Source organism: Drosophila guanche, unplaced genomic scaffold (assembly GCF_900245975.1).
Source record: "Drosophila guanche unplaced genomic scaffold, DGUA_6, whole genome shotgun sequence".
NCBI classification, from domain to species: domain Eukaryota; kingdom Metazoa; phylum Arthropoda; class Insecta; order Diptera; family Drosophilidae; genus Drosophila; species Drosophila guanche.
In genome coordinates, this window is record NW_022995751.1 from 3,532,766 (window position 1) to 3,557,025 (window position 24,260).

The 24,260-nt window shown below is 45.0% G+C and overlaps 2 protein-coding genes across 3 annotated transcripts in view; both read left to right on the forward strand.

The window, feature by feature from the left end:
• LOC117587508 (bifunctional heparan sulfate N-deacetylase/N-sulfotransferase) overlaps nucleotides 1-11,893 on the forward strand; it is a 57,901-nt gene extending 46,008 nt beyond the window's left edge. The window contains exons 4-6 of the mRNA XM_034278299.1: nucleotides 6,976-8,869; nucleotides 9,256-9,608; nucleotides 10,488-11,893. Of these exons, the coding sequence (XP_034134190.1) occupies nucleotides 6,976-8,869; nucleotides 9,256-9,608; nucleotides 10,488-10,590 (2,350 nt within the window). The 3' untranslated portion in view covers nucleotides 10,591-11,893. The remainder of the gene's footprint in view (nucleotides 1-6,975; nucleotides 8,870-9,255; nucleotides 9,609-10,487) is intronic.
• An 830-nt stretch (nucleotides 11,894-12,723) lies between these two features.
• Nucleotides 12,724-24,260, forward strand: part of LOC117587510 (calcium uniporter protein, mitochondrial) — a 42,988-nt gene continuing 31,451 nt past the window's right edge. The window contains exons 1-2 of one of the 2 annotated variants that reach the window (XM_034278302.1): nucleotides 12,724-13,180; nucleotides 13,480-13,728. In XM_034278302.1, the coding sequence (XP_034134193.1) occupies nucleotides 13,618-13,728 (111 nt within the window). In that variant the 5' untranslated portion in view covers nucleotides 12,724-13,180; nucleotides 13,480-13,617. The remainder of the gene's footprint in view (nucleotides 13,181-13,479; nucleotides 13,729-24,260) is intronic. The other variant, XM_034278303.1, reaches the window with a different exon arrangement.

The following is a 24,260-nucleotide window of genomic DNA, read 5'->3' on the forward strand; positions in this document are numbered from 1 at the left end:
CCGCCGCGTCCCTTTGTTGGGATATGGTGGGTGGGTGGTGAGTGAGGGGTGTTTGTGTGTGTGTGGTGGGTGGGGGGGGGGGGGGGGGGGGGGGGGGGGGGGTGCCTGACTCTTGGCTTTCCATGCATTATGCGCGTAATAGCTACTTAACCTTATTTTCAATTTTTGATTTGGCTTTTTGTGCCACGCCACGCCACGCCAATCGCTCTGGCTGGCATCGGCATCAGTCAGTGGCGTGGCATAGCCCAAAAGTGAAGTCAAGTCAGGCGGCAGAGAACGAGGCACGAGGCGGGCAGGAAGTCATCAGCAGCCTTGTTATCATGGCCTGCCTCCCACTGCTGTGGCAGGATCTCTCTGCATGTGTATGGGTGTGTGTGTGTGTGGCAGTGGGTGTGGCTGTGCGCCTGAATAATGTAGCACGCTTTGTGGCTGCTCAGCTCTCTCTCTCTCCATCCAAAAACTGCGCTCATCCTTTCGCTTATGCCAAGCGCTGATTGCGCCACTGGGAGCCAGCGAAAGTTTTTTTTTTAAAACGCGAAAAGGAGCAGCAGGAGCAGCACCCAGAGAGATTCCCTTCCACTAGCGTCAATTCACACAGACACATGGCAAACGCCATAAACAGCCACCACAATTGGAAGACTGCCATGGCAGCAGACAGGCAGCCAGCCAGCTAGGAACTGCTTTTTGGCCATCGAATGGCTTGGGTTGGGAGCTTCCCCCTGGCTGCCTTTCTAGCTGGGAGCTGCCTGTGCCGCCATCGCTTTTCTCGTCATAATCACACCCTTTTTCGCCTTTAGTCGCCCCAATGTTTACTTTAATAATGTCGCGGAAAATTTTTATTTTCAATTTTGTCGCACAAGTCAATGGAGTTTAAACGAGCCAGGACATGTCACAGTGGAACAGCAGAGAAAATGTGGATATAGAGTTTTTATTGAGTGTATAAATATTATACCATTTCAGTTGCCACAAATTGCCAGAAAATATTCTGTTCATCTCTTTGGTTTTCTTAGTAACAGTTTTAAACAACAAATTTGAGCTTTCCCTAAAAAAAAGGAAAATAATAAACATGAATATCATTTGATTCTAAGAATTATTTAATTCCTTGTTGACTCTGTAAGTGTACGTTAAATATTTATTGCATTTTAAGAGGATTTCCATTCTTGTTTTTACTCCTTTTTCCACAATTTGTTTACCTTCTAAAAGTTGAATTGAAATGGAAAATTCTGGCATGGAAATGCTTAACCTCTGGCCACCCCTTAATTGTGCCACATTCCAACCCATTTCCCTGTCAACAATTAGAAATTCCTCAAAATCTGAATGCAATGCTCATGAAAATGTGTAAAAATTGTTCATGGAAATGCTTTGCTCTCCTCCACTGTTTTGGGGGCGACACAATGGCCTGGCCATACGATATAGTCCCTGAATGCATGTGTATTTGTGTGTGGATATATAACACCGTTATAGCCCCCACACATATGTATATAGTCTTTATATTAACCCAGCAGCTACCGACCCCCTTTGGGCCCCTGTGTGCGCTGTTTTGTGTGTAAATATGAACAAAAAAATAAGAAGGAAAATATTTGTGCTCTAGCGCTTGTGGCACGTGACGCGGCAGTTGGCTGGCTGGCTGGCTTGTCGTTGCCGTTGCTGCCACACAGAGATTGTTCCCACCGCCACCTTGCAGTCTCCGCCTTTCATGGGCATGCCCCTGCTCCTACTCCTCCTCCCCTCCACTCATGTTTTCTTGTGACAAGTTGCCTTTTTGCCTGCTTTCTGCTCCTTCCCTCTTGCCCTCGCTCGTTGTTGTGTCGCTTGTTGTTAGACGACTATTTTGCTCCTTTCTTTTCTATTTTTTCCAACAAATTGGTTATTTTATTGAATTACTCAAGCAGCAGGAGGCAGCCACCGCCAGCCACCTAAGCTACGCCTCTGCTGTGTGTGTGTGTGTGTGTTTGTGTCCTGTCCTCGTCCCTGCCCCGCATTTGTCGTCTGCACTCGTATCGTCTATCGTCTGGGGTTGCGTGATTATATTGGCCTAAACAGGCGATGACTATGGCCATGGCTGAGGCGAGAGGAGATGGCAAGTCGCGTTCAGCGACTTTAAGGACATTGCCATTGCGTGTTTCTTGCTCCCTGGCCCTTCCCCTTCTCCTTCACCTTCCCTCACCCTCCTGCTATCTCTCTCCTCCTCCTCCCTTGGAGTATATATTTCCCAGTGACTTAAGTAGTTTCGCCGCGTATAATAAATTTTCTAGTTTAAACTCATTTATTGCCCATGCGACTAAGGATGAAAGAATGAATTGCTGTCGGTGAAGGGATAAGAGCTTGGGGTGTGGAGTCTACTCCTCCCATACGATACCCTCTGTAATGGCCATTTGTTGTATAATTTTCACATTGTTCAGTGTCGAGTGTGCTCCGAAAAGAACTTCCACCGCGGCCTCGAGAGGGTCTCTTATTTATGATATACTTGGAAGAGGTTTCCCCAGTATCGGCAGCACAAAAGTGATTTAACCGGAGGGGATGTGGCTGGGGGCGTGTGTTAATTACGTTTGAAAATTATAGGCCATGGGGAAAATGGCTTAATATGTGGCAGCGGCAGCAATTTAATTGGAAATTGCGTGTACGCACAGGCAGAGGCTTAAAGGATTCTCTGATTACATTGAGGTCCGCCTCATCACTGATCGAAATCAATCGCTGGGGCCAGGCAACTTTGCCTTCCAACTAATTGAAGGGCAGTTGTGTCTGCTGCACATCTAATCAAATAATCAGAGCAGGGCCTTGGCTTACGAGTATTCCCCTGCTAATTGCATCATTATTCACACAGCTTAAGAGGCAGGCGAAAAGCTTTCTGCTTGATGTTCTTTAAGGCCAAGGATCACAGCAACTGAATGAACGCCACAGGGCAACGAAAAAGTCCCAGATGTGGGCAGAAAAGAAGACCAAGACAGAGCCTCAAAGAGCAGATATAAATAGCCCTAAAAAGATGGCAGACAGTGCCTCAAAAAGCAGCCCAAAAAGGTAGCTGGACATTGGACATGGCAGCTGGGTCGCAAAAAGGTGCAAAAGACACATTATCCGGGCTCGAAGACATGGCCAAATATATATTGTGGATGGAGTTCTTCTTCGATTAAAGTAAGGTTTCCCATCTCACTCTTGGATCTCCTATGTTTGTCCCTCTCTCTCTCTTTGTGGCAAACACACGCCCTACAGCTTAATTTCCTGAAGCAAATATCAACATGGAACGGCGGGGATTGGGGGAGAGATGCCGCCCCGAAAGCGCTCTAATGAAATTACAACACACTATGGGAGCTCCCTGGGAGCATACTCCGGGTGTTGTTTACGCCGGAAAGGTGCGGGAGGAGAGAGGCGTGGAGAGACACGAGACGCCGTGTAAGCCAAAGTGGCAGTGGGGAAGTCAACTAAAACTAAGCTCATTTAATGCGTTGCATAAGCGACAAGCGGAGTAGCACCTTCCACTCCACACGCGACCTATCCCACACCCCCATGACGACACGGGGAATCCTAGAAACAAAAACACACACAGGGACAAACAAACAAACAGGCAGATAGCCAGACAGACAGACAGACAGACAGACAGTCAGACGGGGAGAAAGCAGCGTGCAACTACAAGCAGGAAACATCCAACAACTACAAACGGGAAATAGAAAGAAAAATTATAGTTTGCTGTGAGTGAAACTGCAGATACCCTGAAATAGGTCTCTGGACTTTGACTATGACTGATATGTGAAGCAATTGGCAATGTTTGGCCTCTACTATGAGAGTTCAAAACATCCTTTTGTATGATACCAGCTCTCCATGGTTATATTATGTTCATAACTGTTCACAAATCAGAATAAACTCATGGCAAACACCAATCTCCAACCCCAACTTCATAAAAAGTGTGTGTCGGCCAACAGCCAAAGAGAGAGTAGAGTGGAGACTGCGTGGAAGGAGCAACAAGCTCGCTGGCTAACGCCAGGCATTTTACACTTTTACGTTTTACGTTTATCCCGAGGATAATTTAACACCCCATACAAATGCAAACAAATGAGCGGCAGACACTCAGCGGCACACTGAATCGCATAAGTGTGTGTACGGCTCAGCGTACGATTGTACGACGTGTGAGAAAAGAAAAAAAAAAGCAACAGCAAAAACAACAACTGCACACAGCCCCAACATTTATTTACTTGCAAGTAATACCCGGTAATGGGTTTTTAAAACAAATCCTCTGCGGGCCTGTAAATGAACTTCAACCCACGTCTCCCGCTGTTGCCGCTCTGCCTCAGCCCTTTCTCCCTCTGGCTCTTTCGCTGGCAATTAAATTTCAAATAACAGCACCCACACACACACACACACACACACATGCATACCACATACAAATATGCATGGTGGGGCAGGGAAAGTGTCATTATATAGTTAATTAAACAAACATTTTGTGCAGATAAAATGCTTTAATTAATGCTCTTAGTGGAGGACTTTCACTTTAAAGCCATTTCACCGCATACCGCAACGTACCTCCCTCTCTGTCTCTCTCTCTCTCTCTCTCTTTTCCATTACACATTTTCCCCGCCCCTATCTTTTCCTTCTTGAACACCTGAAAAGTATGCAATGAAAATTCTTCACGCTACTCTGCGAATCATTTGCATGAAGCGGTCGAGGGTATGCTGCACTTGGCTGTGTTCTTTCCTTGCGCTGTAGATAGATCAAAAAGAATTAATAGTAATACGCTTTCAGAGGCAGAAAACTGCATCTAAAATTGTTAGCTGAAAGCTATTCAGAGCTGTGGAATCCCACATGAAGGGCACTAACCTCATCTTTTCACTCAATCTTCCCTCAATTTTCTTAGTCCCTCATTAGAGTTTCCTTTCCTACAACTGCCCCTAAAAACAACCCTCTCCCTAGGGTAACTCCCTTGTCGACTCTCTCTCTCTCTCTCTCCGTTCCAAGCATTTACTTTGCCTGTTCTTTTATAGAATTTCCCCATTTTCTTGTTTTTTATACATTGTCCAGAAAGCTGTCGTTGAGCGTGCGATTTTTCAATATCCTGGTGTGTGCGCGCAACATAAATGACCATTTTTGACGGGGCTTTCGGCCAGAGTTCGACCCGTAACCCCTCGTAACACCCCCGTTGCCGTGGGGTGAAACATGGTCTCGTGTTGACGCGCCATAAAATATGCAATGCATGCAGTATGTCAGCGTTTTACCCCACTCCCCAGCAGCCTCACCTACTGCCAGTCAGCTCTCATAACTCAGAAAAAGACTCGATGGGGATGGGAGGGAGGGCATTGGTGGAAGGCCAAAAGTCATTTCGTTTTTTGTCAGGCCCATCGCACAAAACTATCAATAATACGCCGCACCCTCAGCCCACCCACACGCCACATGCCAGGGCAAGTGGCACGCGGCGGCTACAGATGGGTTCAGATGGAGCACCACATTCAGGCACATATAAACTGTTTTGCTTTATGACTTTTATATGCAGCGGCAGTTGCAGTTGCAGTTGCAGTTGCAGCTGTGGATGGAGGCAGGATTCTGTGGGGGCGCCTGCAAATATTTTTAATATGCTTCGTCGATGGCTTCGGCATCGGCATCGGCATCGGCATTGGCAGCAACAAAAAATGTTTACAACGGCAGCAGCCACGTTACGTATACGTAACCTTTCCGCTATTTATTTTTTAGCATTCCGTTTCGGTTGGGGTTTTACGGCACACTGCTGAAACGCCGCTTGGCATATTGAATAAGGTTTTTGTAGTTGTTGCTGGGGGCAATGCTGATCGCTGAATTTTGGCATCGGTTTTGGGTTTCTGGGTTTTGGTTTTCGTTTCTGTTTTTGTTTAGCTTTAAAGTCCGCTAAATGGCGGGTATACAGGATGCATGATGCAGGATGCAGGCAGGAAAAACCAAAGCCAAAACCGACATTTGGCATACATCCACCCATACATACGTGTCTGTTTTTGTATGGGTCTACACGTGCTTGTGTGTGCCTGTGTGCAATGTATCCACAGACACAGACACAGACACAGGCCGGGGCATGGGGTAGACAACATGAAATTCAATCAATTGGAAATTCCATATCAGTGGAAATATTTTAATATTTATGCAAAATATTTACGCACGAACCAAAGCATTCAGGCCAGCCGATGCGGCAGCAGCCAGGCATTGGGGGACCACATTTAGGGGGCAGTAGCCGGAGTACTCGCATGAGGAAAACAGAAATAATAGTAATAATAATATTGAAATTGATTTTATTTATAAGGCCATTGAATATTTATGCAGAATGCTCTCAATGTAATTATTGCCGAGGTTTTTGCGCTGAGGGGCCACTTCTTTTGCTCTCACTCTCTGTGTGCAGTATGTAAATTGCAAGTGAATATGCCACAAAGCGTGGCACATAGAGTGTGTATTGACTGCGCTGACTGAAATATGAATATTAATGAATGATGTTTTGGGGCGGGGGGCTTCGCATCGCTGTTTAGTATGGCAGCTGTTAAAGTCAGGCACTCGGATCTATATTGCTTGAATGAGCGTATCGGCTGGGGCTCTCATTCATTCATTGTCTCTGCGTTTGTGACAGAACAATCTATTCTTAGAGGAGTGCAAAAAACAAACACTGGGAAATCCCTACTGCCATGTGCGTGTGTGTCACGGCAAACAGCTTCTGACAGCCGCATGTCAAGTGCAGCTTCGTGCAATGCACCCCAAAGGAGTAAGAGCGGGATAGATGGATGCACACCCTCAATGAATGTCACACGTTTGACAGCTTCATTCTCTTGACATCCCTATCTAACCCGCACTTGCTTCCTCTCTCTCTGTTTCTCTCTCTGTTAACAGTTATTGAGCGTTGATGTGTCACCAGTGTGGAATAAATATTTGCGGTTAAGACTAGCAAGTTGGGGAATTAGAATTAAAACTGTGAATCTTCTATGGATATGGATATGATATAACTAAATTCCCTTTTTACCCTCTCCGCTTTTGCAGATACAAAATCGAAGTGGCTGGCAAGAGTCTCCCGGTGCTCACAAATCTCGACAAGGGACGCTATGGCGTGATTGTGTTTGAGAATCTGGACAAGTACCTCAACATGGACAAGTGGAATCGGGAGCTGCTCGACAAGTACTGTCGCGAGTATGCCGTTGGCATTGTGGGCTTTCTGAGTCCCAGCGAAGAGACTTTGGTGGGGGCACAGCTGCGGGACTTTCCACTGTTTGTCAACACGAACCTGCGGCTTCGTGATGCAAGCTTGAATCCCGGATCCTCTGTGCTCCGGCTGACGCGTGCGGGGGAGACCGCATGGGGAGCACTGCCCGGCGATGATTGGGCGGTGTTTCAGCATAATCACAGTACCTACGAGCCCGTGGAGTGGGCACAGCGGAATACGAACGAGTATCCGGCGGATAGTGTGGGGCAGGTGCAGCTGCCACTGACGACAGTGCTGCAGGATCGCGGGCACTTGGACGGCATCCAGCGGGTGCTCTTTGGTAGCAGCCTGCGCTTTTGGCTGCACCGCTTGGTGTTCCTCGACGCGCTCAGCTACTTGAGTCACGGACAGCTGAGCCTCAACCTGGAGCGAATGATTCTCGTGGACATTGACGACATCTTTGTGGGCGAGAAGGGCACGCGCCTGCGGCCCGACGATGTGCGTGCTCTGGTGGCCACGCAAAAGAACATTGCAGCCATGGTGCCGGGATTCAAGTTCAATCTTGGGTTCTCGGGGAAGTACTACCACCATGGGACGCGGGAGGAGAATCTCGGCGATGATTTCCTGCTGCAGAATGTCCAGGAATTCAATTGGTTCTCGCACATGTGGAAGCACCAGCAGCCGCATCTCTACGACAATCTCACGCTCCTCATGGCCGAGATGCACCTGAACTACGCCTTTGCCATGGACCACAATATACCCACCGATTCGGGATACTCCATCTCGCCGCATCACTCTGGCGTCTATCCCGCCCACGAGCTGCTCTACGTGGCCTGGAAGAAGGTGTGGAACGTGAAGGTCACCTCCACCGAGGAGTATCCGCACCTGCGGCCAGCGAGACTGCGCCGTGGGTTCATCCACAGGAACATAATGGTGCTGCCGCGGCAGACTTGTGGCCTGTTCACCCACACGATGTACATCGATCGGTATCCCGGTGGCAGGGACAAGCTGGACGAGTCGATACAGGGCGGCGAGCTCTTCCAGACGATCGTCTACAATCCGATCAACATCTTCATGACGCACATGTCGAACTATGGCTCGGATCGGCTCGCTCTCTACACATTCCAGTCGGTGATCAAGTTCCTGCAGTGCTGGACGAACCTGAAGCTGGCCTCGGCGCCGCCCATTCAGCTGGCGGAGATGTACTTCCAGCTGCACCCCGAGGAGGTGGATCCCGTGTGGGGCAATCCCTGCGACGATGCGCGACACAAGAAGATCTGGTCCAAGACCAAGAACTGTGACTCGCTGCCCAAGTTCCTGGTCATTGGACCCCAGAAGACGGGCACCACCGCCCTCTACACATTCCTCTCGATGCACGGCAGCATCGCGAGCAACATTGCCTCCCCCGACACCTTCGAGGAGGTGCAGTTCTTCAATGGCAACAACTACTATCGCGGCCTGGACTGGTACATGGACTTCTTTCCCTCGGGCGAGACAGTGGCCATGCCCAACAACAGCTCCCCGATGCCCACGCAGCTGGGCAGCCCGCGCTACATGTTCGAGAAGAGTGCCACGTACTTTGACGGCGAGGCAGTGCCCAAGCGGACGCATGCCCTGCTGCCACATGCCAAGATTGTGACGATCCTGATATCGCCAGCGAAGAGGGCGTACTCCTGGTACCAGCACCAGCGGGCACATGGCGATGTGATAGCCAATAATTATAGTTTCTATCAGGTAAGAAGTGATTCAAAATCGATCAAAAACGGATCAAAAACTACGGTATAATTCCCAAAAGCAAACACACACAAAAATGCATTCCAGGTTTACCGCAAAAAACAAATGGAGAGAAACCAAAATAACGCAAAGAAAATGAATGAAATTTTCGGTTTAATTTGAGTTTTGTTGGCAAACAACATGCCACACATGCGGCATGCAGCAGCTGCTGTTGCAAGTTGGAGCACATTTCATTTGAATTCCAATTGTGGATTGCATTTCTATTTGCACCCACACACTGACACACGAGGCCACGAGACACATGCCACAGATTGCTTCGACAGCTTCGACAGCAGCCGCAGACATGTGTTCTCCTTACTAATGCTGATCCTTCTTTCTCCCGATAGGTCATAACGGCAAGTGACTCGGCACCGAGAGCCCTCAAGGATCTGAGGAATCGTTGCCTCAATCCGGGGAAATACGCCCAGCACTTGGAGCACTGGCTGGCCTTCTACCCCGCCCAGCAGGTGCACATCATAGATGGGGACCAGCTCCGCCTGAATCCCATCGATGTGATGAACGAGCTGCAGCGCTTCCTCAAAGTCCAGCCGCTGCTCGATTATTCAAATCATCTGCGCTACGACGTGAAGAAGGGCTTCTATTGCCAGGCGCTCAACGAGAAGCGCAATAAATGCCTCGGCAAATCGAAGGGACGCCAGTATCCGACGATGGATGAGCGCAGCGGCAAGCTGTTGCAGCGGTGAGTAAAATCGAACAAATTCCCCATTCGACAGCTGGAGGAGGCGGAGGAGGAGAAGGAGGAGCAGAGAAAACGACACACACAAAAAAGGCAGTAACAAAAGGGGGTGGGATGGGATGGGATGGACCCTTTGCTTTTCCGTTTCCAGTTGCCAGTCGTCGGATGTTTTTTTTCCTGTTTGCTCCGTAGGTGTGAGGAGTGTGATTTGGGGCAGACACGAGGAGATGGAGGAGTGTTTTGAGGGGGAGAAGGATGCTGCGTTGCTGCTGCTGCTTTGAGTGAAGGATTAATGAACATATATGGGTGGCTCCTGGCTCGAGCTCTCTCTCTCTCTCTCTCTCTCCTGGTTGCCTTTTTTCTGCTTTTGGAGGCGGGGGAATGGGATGTGAAATGTGGCACTTTGTGGCCGCTAAAAGTGCACTTTGCTGTACTGCGATTTCGGTGTGCCAGCTGTCAGCTGACAAGGGAAACGATTTGCTGGAGGACACACGGAGGACACTTCTGGGGCGACAACATGCGAGACATGCGGACGAGGTGGACAGATGAACTACTTTGTGAGGCATTCAGCGGCACTAAATGGGGAAAATATATTACAGCAGTAGGTGGAGGTGACAGATGGTCGAAGGAGAATAATAGTGAAGGATTTTATGGGAAACTAGTAATAGTAGTGACAGAAGCCCTAGCAATATGGCTGGCTTCGAGTGTACATCTATGAATAGAAAACAGTTTATGAAAGATTTAAGCTCCATCCTTTGACTCTTCTCTTCCCAGCGAGAAACCGCGAAATTTGAAATTCTAATTCCTGTTGAAAGCTTCTTCACTTGTCTGGAAAAAACGCCACTCATACAGCCAATGGTTTTCCTCTGTTCCCCCCTGTAGATACTATCTGAATCACAATACGGCGCTGGTGAAGCTGCTGAAGAAGCTCGGCTCTCGGCCCATTCCTCAGTGGCTCAAGGAGGACCTGTCGACGGGCACGTGATAGCAGCTGTTTGGCGGAGGAGGAGGAGGAGCAGGAGGATACGGTGGCAGCGGCGCAGGAGGCATAAAGTATCGCAAAATGCGGGCAAAACTCAGGAAACAGTTGCATTGGTTGCACCTGGCAGTGGCGGCGGAGGCGGAGGCAGTGGCGGCGCCAAAGGAGAGCACCAGCCACGAGGACAGCGCCGCCAGTTGGCAGCAGCGACGTCGACGCCACAACTGATGGCAGACGCAAAAAGAAAAACAAAAATGGGAAAGCGAAGGGGAAGGGGAAGGGGAAAGGGAAAGCCACCATAAAATATAAGATGAAAAAAGTTACATAATTAGTTAGTCGGCGCTTTTAAAATGCATAAATCTTTTTGTTTGTTGCTATTGCAGCTAATTAATGTCACTGCTGCAGTTGTCAGTGGAAAGTTTGTACGATATGTACACACACAAACATAGGTATATAAATACAGTTATTTAGCGTGAATGTGTGCGGGTGTGAGTGTGCAAATCTGTGTGTAAATATGACCCGAGTGCGTGCATTATAAATTATCATAAAGAACGTTCGTGGCATCATGAATACAAATAATGCATAAATGCGCTTTGTTAGTTGTTTAATGTTTAATGTAAATCATTATTCTTAATATTATTATTAGTTGCTAATAGCAACTAATTAAGTTTTATAGTCGTGTATGTGTGTATATCGTGTATATTTTATGATTTCTGTAATTTGTTGTTACCTCAGAGACTCCACACACACACACACACACACATGCAGACAGACAGCTTGAATGCATCCTAAAGACTCAAATCAAAAGCACCTTTTACTTCAATACGCTATCCATGGACACTCTCTACTCTCTATTCGACTCTACACTTAGCTGTAACTGTAAAAGCCATGCCAAAACTGTGACGGGATCCTTTGCCCCAAAGGGAGCCAACGAGTGCTACAAACACCCTACCAACCACATACTTATCTACATTTAGGATCTAGTAGTTGTTAGAGATAAGGATAAGGCTGCTCTAACCCATAAGTGTAGTTGTAAAATGTTTTAAGCCTAAGCTACTCACTCACTCCATGCAAAGCAACGCCATGCATGCCACGCTTGCACCATGCAGCAGCAGCATGAAATGTGCGAGTAAAACTGTAAAGCTCTAGTTGGATAAGCAAGCTCCATAAGTACCCTAAGCACTAAGCAAAGCTCTATTGTATAGTTGGATATATGCTTATCTAGTGTACATGAGAACTAGTTCAAGTTTAGATTGGTAATGCGACAATAATAAAACGCCGAACATTATTGCAAGTGTAAAATGGAAAACCACGAGAGAGTTCTCCAGTTTTTTTGTTGTCATCTTGTCAAGTGGCGCCTCTATGGGCAGCGGGAAAAACCTTGCTTAATTTTACTTTACATTTCAACTCTACATTTTGTTTGGCGCCATCACTAAGGGATCAAGTCAACTGCTTCTGGCGACATCTTGCAGTGGTCGCACTTTATAAAGCCATCTGTCGCTGGCTATAGTGTGGCCAATTAAGGTAGCATGTAATTTTTAGATTGCTTTTAAAACTTAAAATTTCCACTCGACGCCACCTAGAGTTTAGTTTTTCTGTTAATCACAAATTATTACATGCATACATGCTATAAATGTATGACCTATCTGTCCAGCTACATCGTGATTTTTGTTGCAATAATGTAGGGACTTCCCGTCCCACTTTTCTATGCTTTTGTAAGTAATCCAATAAAAAGCATTGCTGAAAACTAGCTAATTATGCACACTATTGACAGAGGAATCGGATAAAATTAGAGCTGCACTGCAGAATTTCGTAACCTGTTAGAAATTGTAAAAAGAATATCAAAATCGAGACAATGTGATTTTCATCGGAATATTTATAGTCTATTTAGAAAATGAGAAGCTATATTTCGGTATATTCTTGAGAGACCGTCGGTATATTTGCACGATAGCTCTGCGGTCACACTGCTCGTTCGCTCTTTTCTTACACGCTCTCCCGCAACGCAAAAATGAGTCTTTCTCTCCATTTGGTGAAAATTGCCCATTCACAATATTGACCTACGAAAATTGCCAATTCACAATGGAAGCTTTTGTTATTGTTTTTAATCTTTGCTACGACTAAACCACCGTTAGAAAGCTTTCATCCGCCGTGGACAACGCAACTCAGTCGCACTTACTAGCGTTAGTAAAAGTTCCGCGCGCGACTTTAGAGTTAAGTGTTGACGTCTGGTTTTTCTCCAAAAGCACATGCAATTATCTATTTGAAATCGAGTGAATAATAGATATAGCACGTGCAAACAGGTACTTGATAATTAGCGACAACTTCGAGTCGAGAAAACGTCGTCGCGTGTGCAAAAAGAGTGTGCCGGTGTCCGGGTCGTGGGCGAAGAGAGTGCCAAAGAGAAGAGAAAAGCCGAAAAGCCGCTTTGTTAATAATTAAGTGCAATAAGTTATAGCCGGTGCTATATACATAATTCGAGTGATAATCGTTGTGTGGTTGTTGTTTTGTGCGTTCTGAATATGTTCAGTGTTTAAAATAAAAGTGAAACAAGACCGGGAAGAGTCGCTGCCCTTTCGTTTGCCCACAGCCCAAACCGGTAATTCTCTCCTCCATTGTCATTCCACCTTTTTGGCGCTCGCTTTCGATGTTGTTGTTGCTGCTGCTTGTTGCATTGCTGTGCAGCCATTGACATTGAAATATATTACATTTGCTTCAGTGCTCAAACTAAATGTAGAGTAAAATAATTTTGTTATTATCGAGTTTAATGATTAAATTTTACGTGAAAATAAGATCGTTTTTTTGGTTTAATTCCTTGTACCAACAACATCGGAGTTTTGTGTCGAGTTCGTGGAATAACAGTTACTCTTACTCATTTCCCCTTTAACCCACTCGCAGTGTTTTTGTGATTCACTAAACTCCCCCTTCTCCCCAACAAACCTATTGCTGTGTCAAGCTGTCCATCCACCCACCACCACCCCCTCAGAGTGCGCTTGTTTTTGTAGTGTAGTGTAGTGTAATCGGACGGAAGGAAGCATGTCCAGAAACGGCGCTGCCGTGGTGAGTGCCTTCCGCCTCCTCCTGCGTCCCTCGGGTGTCAGTCGGCATCGAGGCCTGCGTTTGGCCCCTGTGACGGCCTTTGCTCTGGTAAGTGTAAAACAAAAACTGAACAAAAATTCGAAAAATATACAAACAAAAGCATACCCTACGCTCCGGGGAAGCAGCTGTTGCAAGCCTCATTGGCGGGTGTATTGGAATTTATAAAAATATACTCACTCTACATACAAACAGATGTAGATGCTCCCCTCGTGCGTTCGTTGGATATGCTGTGGCTGTGTGTGTGTCTGCGCTGTGGCACATGTTTTATTTGAAATTATTAAAATGTATGCAAAGAACCAGTCTGAAACAAACAGCCGAGCATACATAAGTAGATATGTACATATGTATGAATATGTACAGGCACATTGTAGTTGCTTTATTTCTTTCTTTCGGTCTCTCTGTCTGTTTGTCGTTCTTCTTTGAACATGTGCGGCCGGAGCGCTGTGCTCTTCGCAATCTGCTTGCACTCGCTCTCTTCTTGTCTGAGCCAAACTTCAGTTCAACTTTAACTCTCTCTCTCTCTGACTTCGCTTTGGCGCTCTCTTCGAGTGAGAGTGCATGAGTTACTATGTAGTTATGTTGTTTTATGGCACCTGCGCGTCGGCACCTCTCCTCCCCCGCGCCGTAGACTTTGGGCAAAGGTGAAGAAAAAGAAACAAAATAAAACAGCTGTCAAAAATGTTTATCAGGGAATTAAGGAGAATGACAGTGATGGAATGGGTGTTGTGGGGGTGAGAGAGTTAATAGATGAGTGATTACGGTTTTTCACGACCGCGAGAGAACAATTTTCTCTCACAGCAGGTCAGGCTTAAAATTGAGTTGAATTGTTGAATTTCACGCGTCGAAATGAATGAATCATTCAATAATGATGCTGGGAGTGTGATGACTCTAGTATAACTGTGGTAATTAAAGCTTATCAGCTCTAATATTTCTGATTGTACGCGAATGAATCAGCGAAAGAAACGTATCTGGGAGAATCAAAAGGCAAAGCAAGAATTCAAATGTTTTTTCTCTCAGATTTCGTTTTACATGACAAAGTCGAATTGCATACAAAATGATTAAGTTCTCCGTTTAAAGCGTTGGAGAGAGAGAGAGAGAGAGAGAGGAGAGGGGAGAAGCCGGCGTGAGCGTTTTTTGTTGCTCTGACTATTATGACAGAGAGCGTAGGAGAGCACCGGCAAACAGAAGAAAGTGTGACAGGGAGGGAGTGAAAAGATAGCGGCGCCTTCTCCTCCCTCCACCGCTACGCTGCTCGTGTCATTTTGGGGAGAAATTGTAGAGGGATTATTTACCTTTTATTTTACTTACATACATATGTATGTATGTACATAGTATGTATGTGTGTGTCAATTTGCATTTGCTTTTTGCTCTCTTTTCAACTGATTAAAGTCAACAAAAGCAGCATTGATTGTGAAGAACACACAAAAAGCACTTATAGTCTCATTTGAGCCAAAAGTTTACTCAACTTTTTGACACGTTTTTGGCCCTTGGACCTCAACGGTCTCCCAACCACACAGCTTTGTCGCCACTTCCTCTGAGGGGGACATTCAGATAAAACATGCGATCTACATATGTTATTTATTCGCCTTTAGAAGAAACTTTGTAAAATTGAATTCTTGATATAAAGTTTCATAAATTTCATTCTTTAACTCCAATTTCTAAAGTTATCTGGTTGGAGGAAGATGGCTTCATCTTTTCCAGAAAAAAGTCACGGGGATGCCAACGAATTTCCCTCCTTTCTCTTCGGCACAAAAACACTTTTATTGGCGCCACTCGGTCTGCCACACAATACTCATACACGGCGGGAAGTGTTTGTTTGTGTGTGTGTAACATCTCACTCACTGTTGTACCCCTCTCTCTATGCTCCTCTCATGGGTATCCTTTCCCCGCTCTCTGTCCTCCCATTTCGACAGACACTTCCCTTTCCAATGCGGATTTGGCTTGCGCTCGGATTTTGGATTTTTGCTATATTTGTCTGGGTTTTTGTAGGGCGCTGGGGCGTGGCTGTGGCTACATGTGTATGTGATCATCCCCCCGCTATAACTTTCTCTCTCTGTTTCTGTTAACAATTATTTTTGGCCCCGGGAACAAAGGATGGCGTAGCAATCAATTGATATTTGATTAAATATTCGAGCACGAGTGCAATGATTCAGGCTTTGGAATCCGGCTTTATTTCTGTGTTTGTTCCATGCCGCATCCATGCAAACGGAACAACTATGCGACATTTATGCAAATGGAAATACATCATACATACACCCGTTTGGATGGAAACACAGCCATTTAATTTACATGCCACACTGCCACTGCCGCTGCAGGTTGGAACTTAATGCGGCGAAAGGTCAGGCTTAAAGCGGCAGATTAAACCTCGAGTGTATGTGTGGTATGATATGTGGGTCACTTTTTCCACGTCGCCACTCATTAAATCAGGCTTAGTATGTGATACTTAATATAAAGTTTTCAGCTGCAGTTCTGCTTCTCTTCCCGGTTTGGCTTCTCCTCTACTCCATTCCTCTAGTTAGGAGTCGTTCTTACTCTCTTTCCCATTTAGTTTCATTCGCACTCGCATGTGCTGAGCTGAAGAGCTTTCTGCTGCTCAAGCGCTCCATTAAAATCAGTTTCTGGCCACTTGTCACCGACTAATTCCCCGAGGAAAAGCCAAAGTTTGTTCAAGAATTAGTTAGATTGTTGTTAAAGGCTTTTCCTATCTTTCGACTTGCGGCCTCGGCCTTGACTTTTGCTAATCTGCGACGACGAATGCTATCAAATATTGTTTGATCAACAAATTTCTGCAACCATTTGGCAGAGTCACCTTAAAGGCCGACCACCCGCAAGGCAGCTAACATACGACTTAACCCCCAGACAAGCACCGAGAAAAGCCGCAGAAAATCTGCATATAATGGGTGGGATTTTAGCGAAAAGCCCACCCACGCCCCCTTGGGTTGGGGGTTTTCCACGTTGGGTGCACGTTTTCGCACATTTATCGGGGACTGCGAAATCTTTTGCGCAGAACCCAAAAGCTGAATTAGCTTTGCCACAAAATATTTGCATATGGGAGAAGCAATCCCTTTCCATTCCATTCCTTTCTTGTCCTTCCTTGCCGTAGACTGCTGCAAGATTATATGCGTAATTAATGCTATCGTATGCAGGATACTATCGTACGATGAGGGGCTAATTGGGCCTGCTGCTGCTTCTGCCAGAAGCTGGAGGCGTTGTGGTGGCAGGGTCGTAAACTAGCGAAGACCTCATTAGGGTCCTTGTCGACGGCAGCGAAGGAGCCTGCTTCATCAGCAGAAAACTTAAGGTTATGCCTGTGGAAATTGCTGGCATAACTCGCGGCTCGTAATAATATTTTAGCTGACAAATAGCTTAAAGGGGGCCATGAAATTCGACAGAGTATCTGTGGGCTATCCGCATGAGTATCTATGTCTATGTTGGCTCTAATTTCATGAGTATCTAGTGGCAATCACAAGTTTGGAAGTACACCCTAGCTGAGGAGAGGCAACGAACAGCCAACACGCTGAAGGACATTACCAAGCAACTATCCATGCAACTATTATCGCTGCTTATCTGGCACTTTCATGTATATTCTGTCAAATATATATACCGTTTAGTGAAGTTGGCCCTCGCGTGTTATAGCCATCACTGCACTTGAGTTTGGCTTAAAGCCCACACTCCTACACAGTCAACCACTCCCACACCCCCACACACTCGTACTCCTATCGCATTTCATCAGCAAGGGGGAGTACTTCCTACTCTTTGCCCCTCCCTTCACTCCCGAATTCATTCTTTATCAAGGTTCTGTTTGCGGCCACAGCACTTAAGCTGCGACTCTCTGATACCCCACGCTTATCAGCAGAACGATTGCTGAATGGATTCTATACATATATATTTCGTTAACCCACTTTCAACTCACCCACTTTTTCGCACTGATAAATGACAAAAGATTCTGCACAAATAAATTGCTTGTTAAATCGCAATTCAATTTACAATTTCTGAAGTGCTGCGATCGTTGGTGAACCCATAAAATACATTCCAACCCCATGCACTTTATTTCAATATTTTTGGGTGAGCAACTGCTAAAAGAGGAGGAATATCCACGGTTGTTTTGCCATATTTATGCACTCTTTATTCACATATTTAAAGGGGGACATAATCACTACGTGCAGACACTGATTTCGAGTCAATATATTGTACTTTATATTGCCATAATGATACCGCAAAGTGGCTGTGGGCAAACGCGAATTTCAAGTGGTTTTTAATTTCGATGGTAAATATTTGGGGTCAGAACTCCGGCAGGGGACAATACTTACAGAGGATAGGATACCAATCTTTGAATAAATTTCGAGGAACAATTTAAGGGCTAAACAAAAGGGCCAGAGAGAGAGGCCTGAGAGCCGTGAACCGCATAAAAGGTTCCATTATTAATTCAGGCCATGTCTAAGGCACTCTCCCAGTGAGCTCCCAGTGTTCCCAGTGGCATCCAAGAGTGTCAGCCGCTGCTGCTCCTCCAGCTCTTTGGGTGAAAATTCTCCTATTATATGCAAATTTGTGGCACCATCCACAAGCGGCAAGCAGCAGGCACAAACTTGTGCCACACAGAAAATGAGCAACATAAATTCTGTTTTTGCTTCTTCCCCAGGAGAGGGTTTGCTTAATATCCACTTAAGCCTGTCAAACAGTTTGCCAGCGCGGATCTCGGGTGCGGATGTTTCTGATGACAAATAAAGTAACTTTAAAATAATTTGCACCATTTTTCCACACATTTAAATGTCGAATAAAAAAATGTACACTGTTTTCCGCAGATTGAAATGGCAAAACTTCTTCCCTGATTGAAATGTTGATGGCTTGAATGACTGACAGTTTTCCTGATTTTTTGTAGAAATATTTTACAAATATTTCACTCCATTTGCATGTCCAGTCCATAAATGCGCTGCCAACATTCCCCATTCAAAATATTTCCTCTTTTTTGCTGTTGTCCTTTTTATACATAAAGTGTCTGAATTATGTGACGCTTTCATGCGGCGAAGCGCAGCTTGTGGCGAACTGCCTCGTTGGGTCCTGGGTCCTGGATCCCGATTCCTGTCGTCGCGTGGAGTCTCCTTTTTCTGGCGCCTGCTAATTAGATCGCGAGTTTACGAGGTTGCCCCGCGGCCTTTTTCCTCTGATAATCATTTGGGCGTGTCGCCGCAATTTTGTAATTTTTTGTGTGTTTTTGTGAGAATTTATTTTATCGCTTTTTGTGAGTGTTAATTATATTAAAATTAAAATGAAAATTAAAAGGCGACTGGAGGCGAGTAAGGAAAGGACGTGTGCTGCTGGAAATTGCTCATGCATATGGCCAAGTGGCTCTCATAGAAAAACACTCAAATTCGTGTGCCGCAACATGGGGCATGCTGTACTTTGCATAGCAGAAAAGAGGGCCAAGGGCCAAAGGGCTCTGCCATTTCAAGACGATGGCAGCTGGATTTTCCGCTTTTCCTGCCAGCCAAAAGGCGTATTTTTGTTAGGTAGGAATAATATTTTCTTGGGGGAAGGGCCCAAAGGGGAATGGGTTTTCCCTTTGTGCAGCAGATTTTCTTTATAGAGCGTGGAAACTGACAGGAAAGTGAGATCTTTTTCTAATTAAAGCTGACCGGGCTATCCCCGCTTCTAGGCCTCCTCCTTGACTTTCCATTAGCCATTCACTTTGCCCTCTTCGAACCTTCTTTCCTTTGAGCTAATGAGCCATTATTTTGAGTGAGTAATGCAATTACTGTCTGGGTTTTTATGTGATGGGTTTTTCTTCCTCTCAGCAGCACACATCACACACGAAATTCGCTCGCATTCCATTGGAGGATATCTTTGCTCCATTTGCTGGCTATTTTATGTTGGAGCTTCCGTATTGAAGCGCGTTTGAATTGGTTGAAGCTTTTAGTGGCCACAGTTTGTTGTACACTCTCTGCCACTTAACCTGCTGCTGGCAGGTGCACAGCACATCTCTCTTCCTCGCTCTCTGGCTATGAATATGGAAATATTTGTAATTGAAATTCGTTTCTATGGGTCAATGTGTGAAGAGGAGTGTGTATTGGGGGCACAGAGGGACCTCCGGGGCATCTCCCTTTTCCAATTACAATTAAAGCTTTAATTAACTTGCATTTTCCATGAGGTTTTTGGATTAATTAGTGGAATTTCTTTTCCCTTACGTAATTCTCCTCCCACAAGTTCCTCCGCTATTCCCTGTGTAATTGAATCAATGTATGAAAATGCCATAAATGTGCACGCCTCATAAGGCATTCCATTATCGCAATTGGCTAAAACAGGAAACTCCTGAACATTATGCATACGCACTGCTTCAGTTTTCCCCCCACAAACAATTCCCACATCGGGCATTTAAACATAAGTAAAACATTTATAAATGCTGCCATAAAACACACTCACACACACAGTTTTCCGGAGGAAAGAGCGGAGAGAAGGAGAAAATGTTAGAGCATGAAAATGGCCCAAAACAAGCAAACATTTCGAGACATTCGATGTTTGTGGAAATAGCAAAAGTTTTCTCTTGCATATGGATAGGAAGGTGGAAAGATATTCCTCTTATCCATGCTGAGCATTCGTGCGAGTGTTTTTGTATTTGTCTTCGTTTGAGTGTGTGTGTCATACTTTATGGCCTTAACTCCTGTCTATCTTTTTGGCCATTTAGGCAATATGTTAGCCAATGTCCTCACGCCCTCTCTCTCTCTCTCTCTCTCTCTAGGATTTTCTTCTGTCGCTGCACTTGTCTCTTTTCGAATGTGTCTCCCGGTTCTATCAAAATTATGATAAAAACGACAAATTGTGGCAACTTTTTTCATGTGAAAAATGTCTATTTCTATTTATTTCGGGCTTTTTGCTGCGTGTGTATCTGTCGATATATGTATACACCCGCAGCACATACTAATTTTAGTCCATAGTCATCTGTCTGGCTTTTGCCGGTTCTTCTCTTGCTTTTATCTAGTTTTTAAATTTTTGTTTTTGCTCTCTTTTTTCTATGTGTGCGTGTGGGAATGTCGGATGATTTTTTGATAGTCGTCATTCCTTATCTCTCTCTCGACTGTTTCTGTGCCTCTCTATACGTATTTCTCTTCTTGTTCATCTGATTTCCTGGGGATACACTTTGCGCGGGCGGAAATTATGGGTTTTATTAAGGTTTTGCGTACGGATAAATGGAAGAATTTTTGTGATTTTAGGGGAAGAAATGTTCGTTTCTGAATGTTCTGTCCCACAATTTAAATGCATTCTGTTTTCAATTTATCAGTCGAATTTGATTGTTAGCTTGGAACATTCATCGCAAAGGTATCATTTAAGAGTAGCTGCTACTTCGCTTTACCCCAAAATCCCCGGTTCCTTTCATCATTTATTCTGTGGTTTTTTGCACAACTAAATATTTACTTTTTGCAGGAAAATCTGTGCTGTGTGTGTGTGTATGTGTGTGTGTATTTTCTGGCATTTCTATTTACTGTGAAAATCAAAAGGAAAATTAAATCAGAAACGAAACAAAAGAACGCAAACATTTCGATGGTGGTTGCTGGCTGCTGCTGTGCGGCATGTGGCTAATTTATTAGTTCTCTTACGCTACACTGCTCTTCTTTGGTTTTTTCCTTTTTCCTATATTTATAGAAAATATCCGAAATTATTGACGTGTCGTGAGATCTGTTTTCATGCTATTTTTCATTTTTCGCAGCTACGTCCTTCGAAAAAGTTCCTCCTCCTTCTGCTTGTTCCCAATCATCGAAGGATGTTTGATTTCCTTGGAAGCATCGCTCATCAATTGCCTTCCCTTGTAGTCATCGCTTTTCCCTCGCTAATCGCATTTTCAGCGTTTCCATTTTATTGTTTTTTATGAATCATTGCCAAATAATAAATGAGAATGGAATTTCCTTTCTTTTTACGAGCTATTAAATGTCTGTCTGCTTAGACCTCACGCGAGTGAAAGAGAGAAAAATCTTCCTTGAATGGCTGTTCCTCAAAAGTAATTTTTGTTGACAAATGGAATTCATTATTCCATTTTGTCCTTTGCTCAACGAGGCGCTCATTCAGTCGCTCTTTGTTGACTATCGAAAGGGGGCGAAAACATGAACATCTTTGTCGCTTAAGATCGTGTTTTCCACTTGGATGTCCCCCTTGGTTCTCCTGTGGATCCCAAGGAATGTTTCAGCAGCACTTGACACGAGACTTTGTTGAAGGAAAGAACAAAGGAGATTCACCTACGCAAAGGAGGAGGTCTCTATCTCTTCTGTTATCTCCTGACTCGTGCATGGGGTTCTGGTCTGTTCTGTTCTGTCAGAGGTTCTGTTTGGGGTTCGCATTGCTTCAGGCTCCTGTTTCCTGTCTCCTATTTCCCCACTGTATTCCCCCTCTGGCTTGAGTTGTTCAAAACAACGTTTTAAATGCTGATGGGACCCTTAAATATTTAGTTTTTATTAATTTTATGCATTTTTATGCTTTTTATTTGGAACACAAGTTGAAAGCAAAGTTTTTCGGAGTCTTTAAATGTCAAAAGCATTCAAAACAGAGGAGACTCTCCTCTCTCCTTCTCCCTAAACAGTTTAAGAGTGAAAAACTGTTATGCAAATTTCACTTTTAATTATTTTTGGGGGGGGCTGAGAGAGTTTTCAGTTTAGATTTTGATATGAAAAAGATTTGAGGAACAACCAGAGACACTGACATTTCCATGGTAGCCTCTTTCCCTGCCCCTCTCTGTCTGTGTTTATGGTTATGGCCTGGCTTAAAGCATCGCTTTGCCCTCTTCCCACTCCCCACTCTCCATTACGAATGCTTTTGTCCTGTCAGCTATCTCTCTCTCTCTCTGTTTGCTCTATGAGCAGTGTTTTTTTAGGCCTGGTACTCCGCACGTGGCCACATTGTCGGCCTCATTAAGAGCCAATTGCTGCAACATGTCCCACAGACAACAGCGAGGCTGTCTGCCACTGCCACTTCTTTGTAGGGCCAAATTTGCCCCAAAACACAAATGAACTTGAAATGATTTGACTCTAGAGTTGCGAGACGCTGTCCGAGCCAATTTCGCACTACTTGCTGCTGTGGCAACCAACACACAGGCGAACAGCAGGTGTAATTTATGAAATTACATTTTCATTTTCCCCCCTCTCCCCACCGGAAAGTCGGCAGAAGAAAAGCTGAGCAGGCTCAAAGGTTATCCTCCCGCAGGAGCGGCGGCTGCGATTTCAATTTATTTGGACAATCATAAAAACTTTTGAGGCCGTGTGGTAAGCAGTGTGGCAAGCTGCGTGGCAGCATGGCAGTGTGGCTCCTCTGCGGGCGGAGCTTGTTAAATTTATGCCCCGCCTAATGTTTCATTTGGTTTCTTGGCCGCCTTTTGGGGGGTTGCAACTTTTTAGCATTTGATGCTCCACCGACAGACGGCGCGTCCCGGGCCATAACTTTTGACACCCAGGGAAACTCGATTTGTGGCAGAGCTTCTCCATGAGGGATTTGTGTGTGTGTGTGTGTGTGTGTGTAGGGGGGGAAAAGTTTATTCTCTCGCAATTTGTGCAACTGTTTTGCCATTCCGTTCCGTACTGTCACTGCTGTCATTGCACTGGCGGATGAACAGGCTGCCTGCTGCCTGCTGGCTGCTGGCGAGTCCATCAATAATGCGCGGCCAACAAATCAGAAAAGTTTTTGGTGTGGCAAATATCTGTCATAGATTTAAAGGGGAACTTGGGCAAGGGGCAACAACTGTGGATTCCCTGCCATTTGCTATTTAAATTTCAATTACTCCCTGGGCAACATTTGATTTTGCTTCAATCTTTTGAGGGGCATATCCCGGGTGCAGGGGAGCACATTTTGAATTGCCATTTGAATTATTGAAACGCTTGATTGGAGGAGGGGGAATAGGGCCAGAGCGTGAAATCCAATCAGAGAAAAAGTTACAGCAAACATGTGGGGAAGGGAGCATACAAGTGATCCATATTCGAACACTCATCGATGTGGCAGGGGTTTTGTGTTGGGTCCTACAGAAGGTGGAAGTACATATTTACACACCCATGGGAAAGGTTTTCATGGGTCGAAGGCATACCTGTGTATGTAGGTATGTATCTGTGGGTAGGCCAGCTGCTTCTATGGGTGCAAACAAATATATTTATACATCTATCTTTATAAATCTGTATACACATATGGGAAAATGTTCTGTGAACACAGCCACCGACACACATTTACAGCTGCAGCCCAAAATTATGCACTGAATTTTTATATTTTCAAACATAATCTGTGGGAAACGAGGGGTGGATTAAAAATGTATTGAGAATTAAGAAAATTTAAAGAGAAATAAATACAATTTCTGCCCTTATTGTGCCTGATTTGAATGAATTCTTCAATTATTTATTCGTCAATCGATTCCAGCTAAAGCTTGTCAATCAGCCACTTGAAATGTAGCAAAAACTGTTGCTGATGGCACTTAAGGAATATTTATCTTCTCCCCATAGTTCAGTGCTCGTTTCTTTATTTTATTTGAGAAATTAATCTTAAAATTGGCAGCATCTGTGAGTTGCGAGACTGTGAAATTGGAAATCTTCAAAACGGAATATCTTCTTGTCAGATTTGCT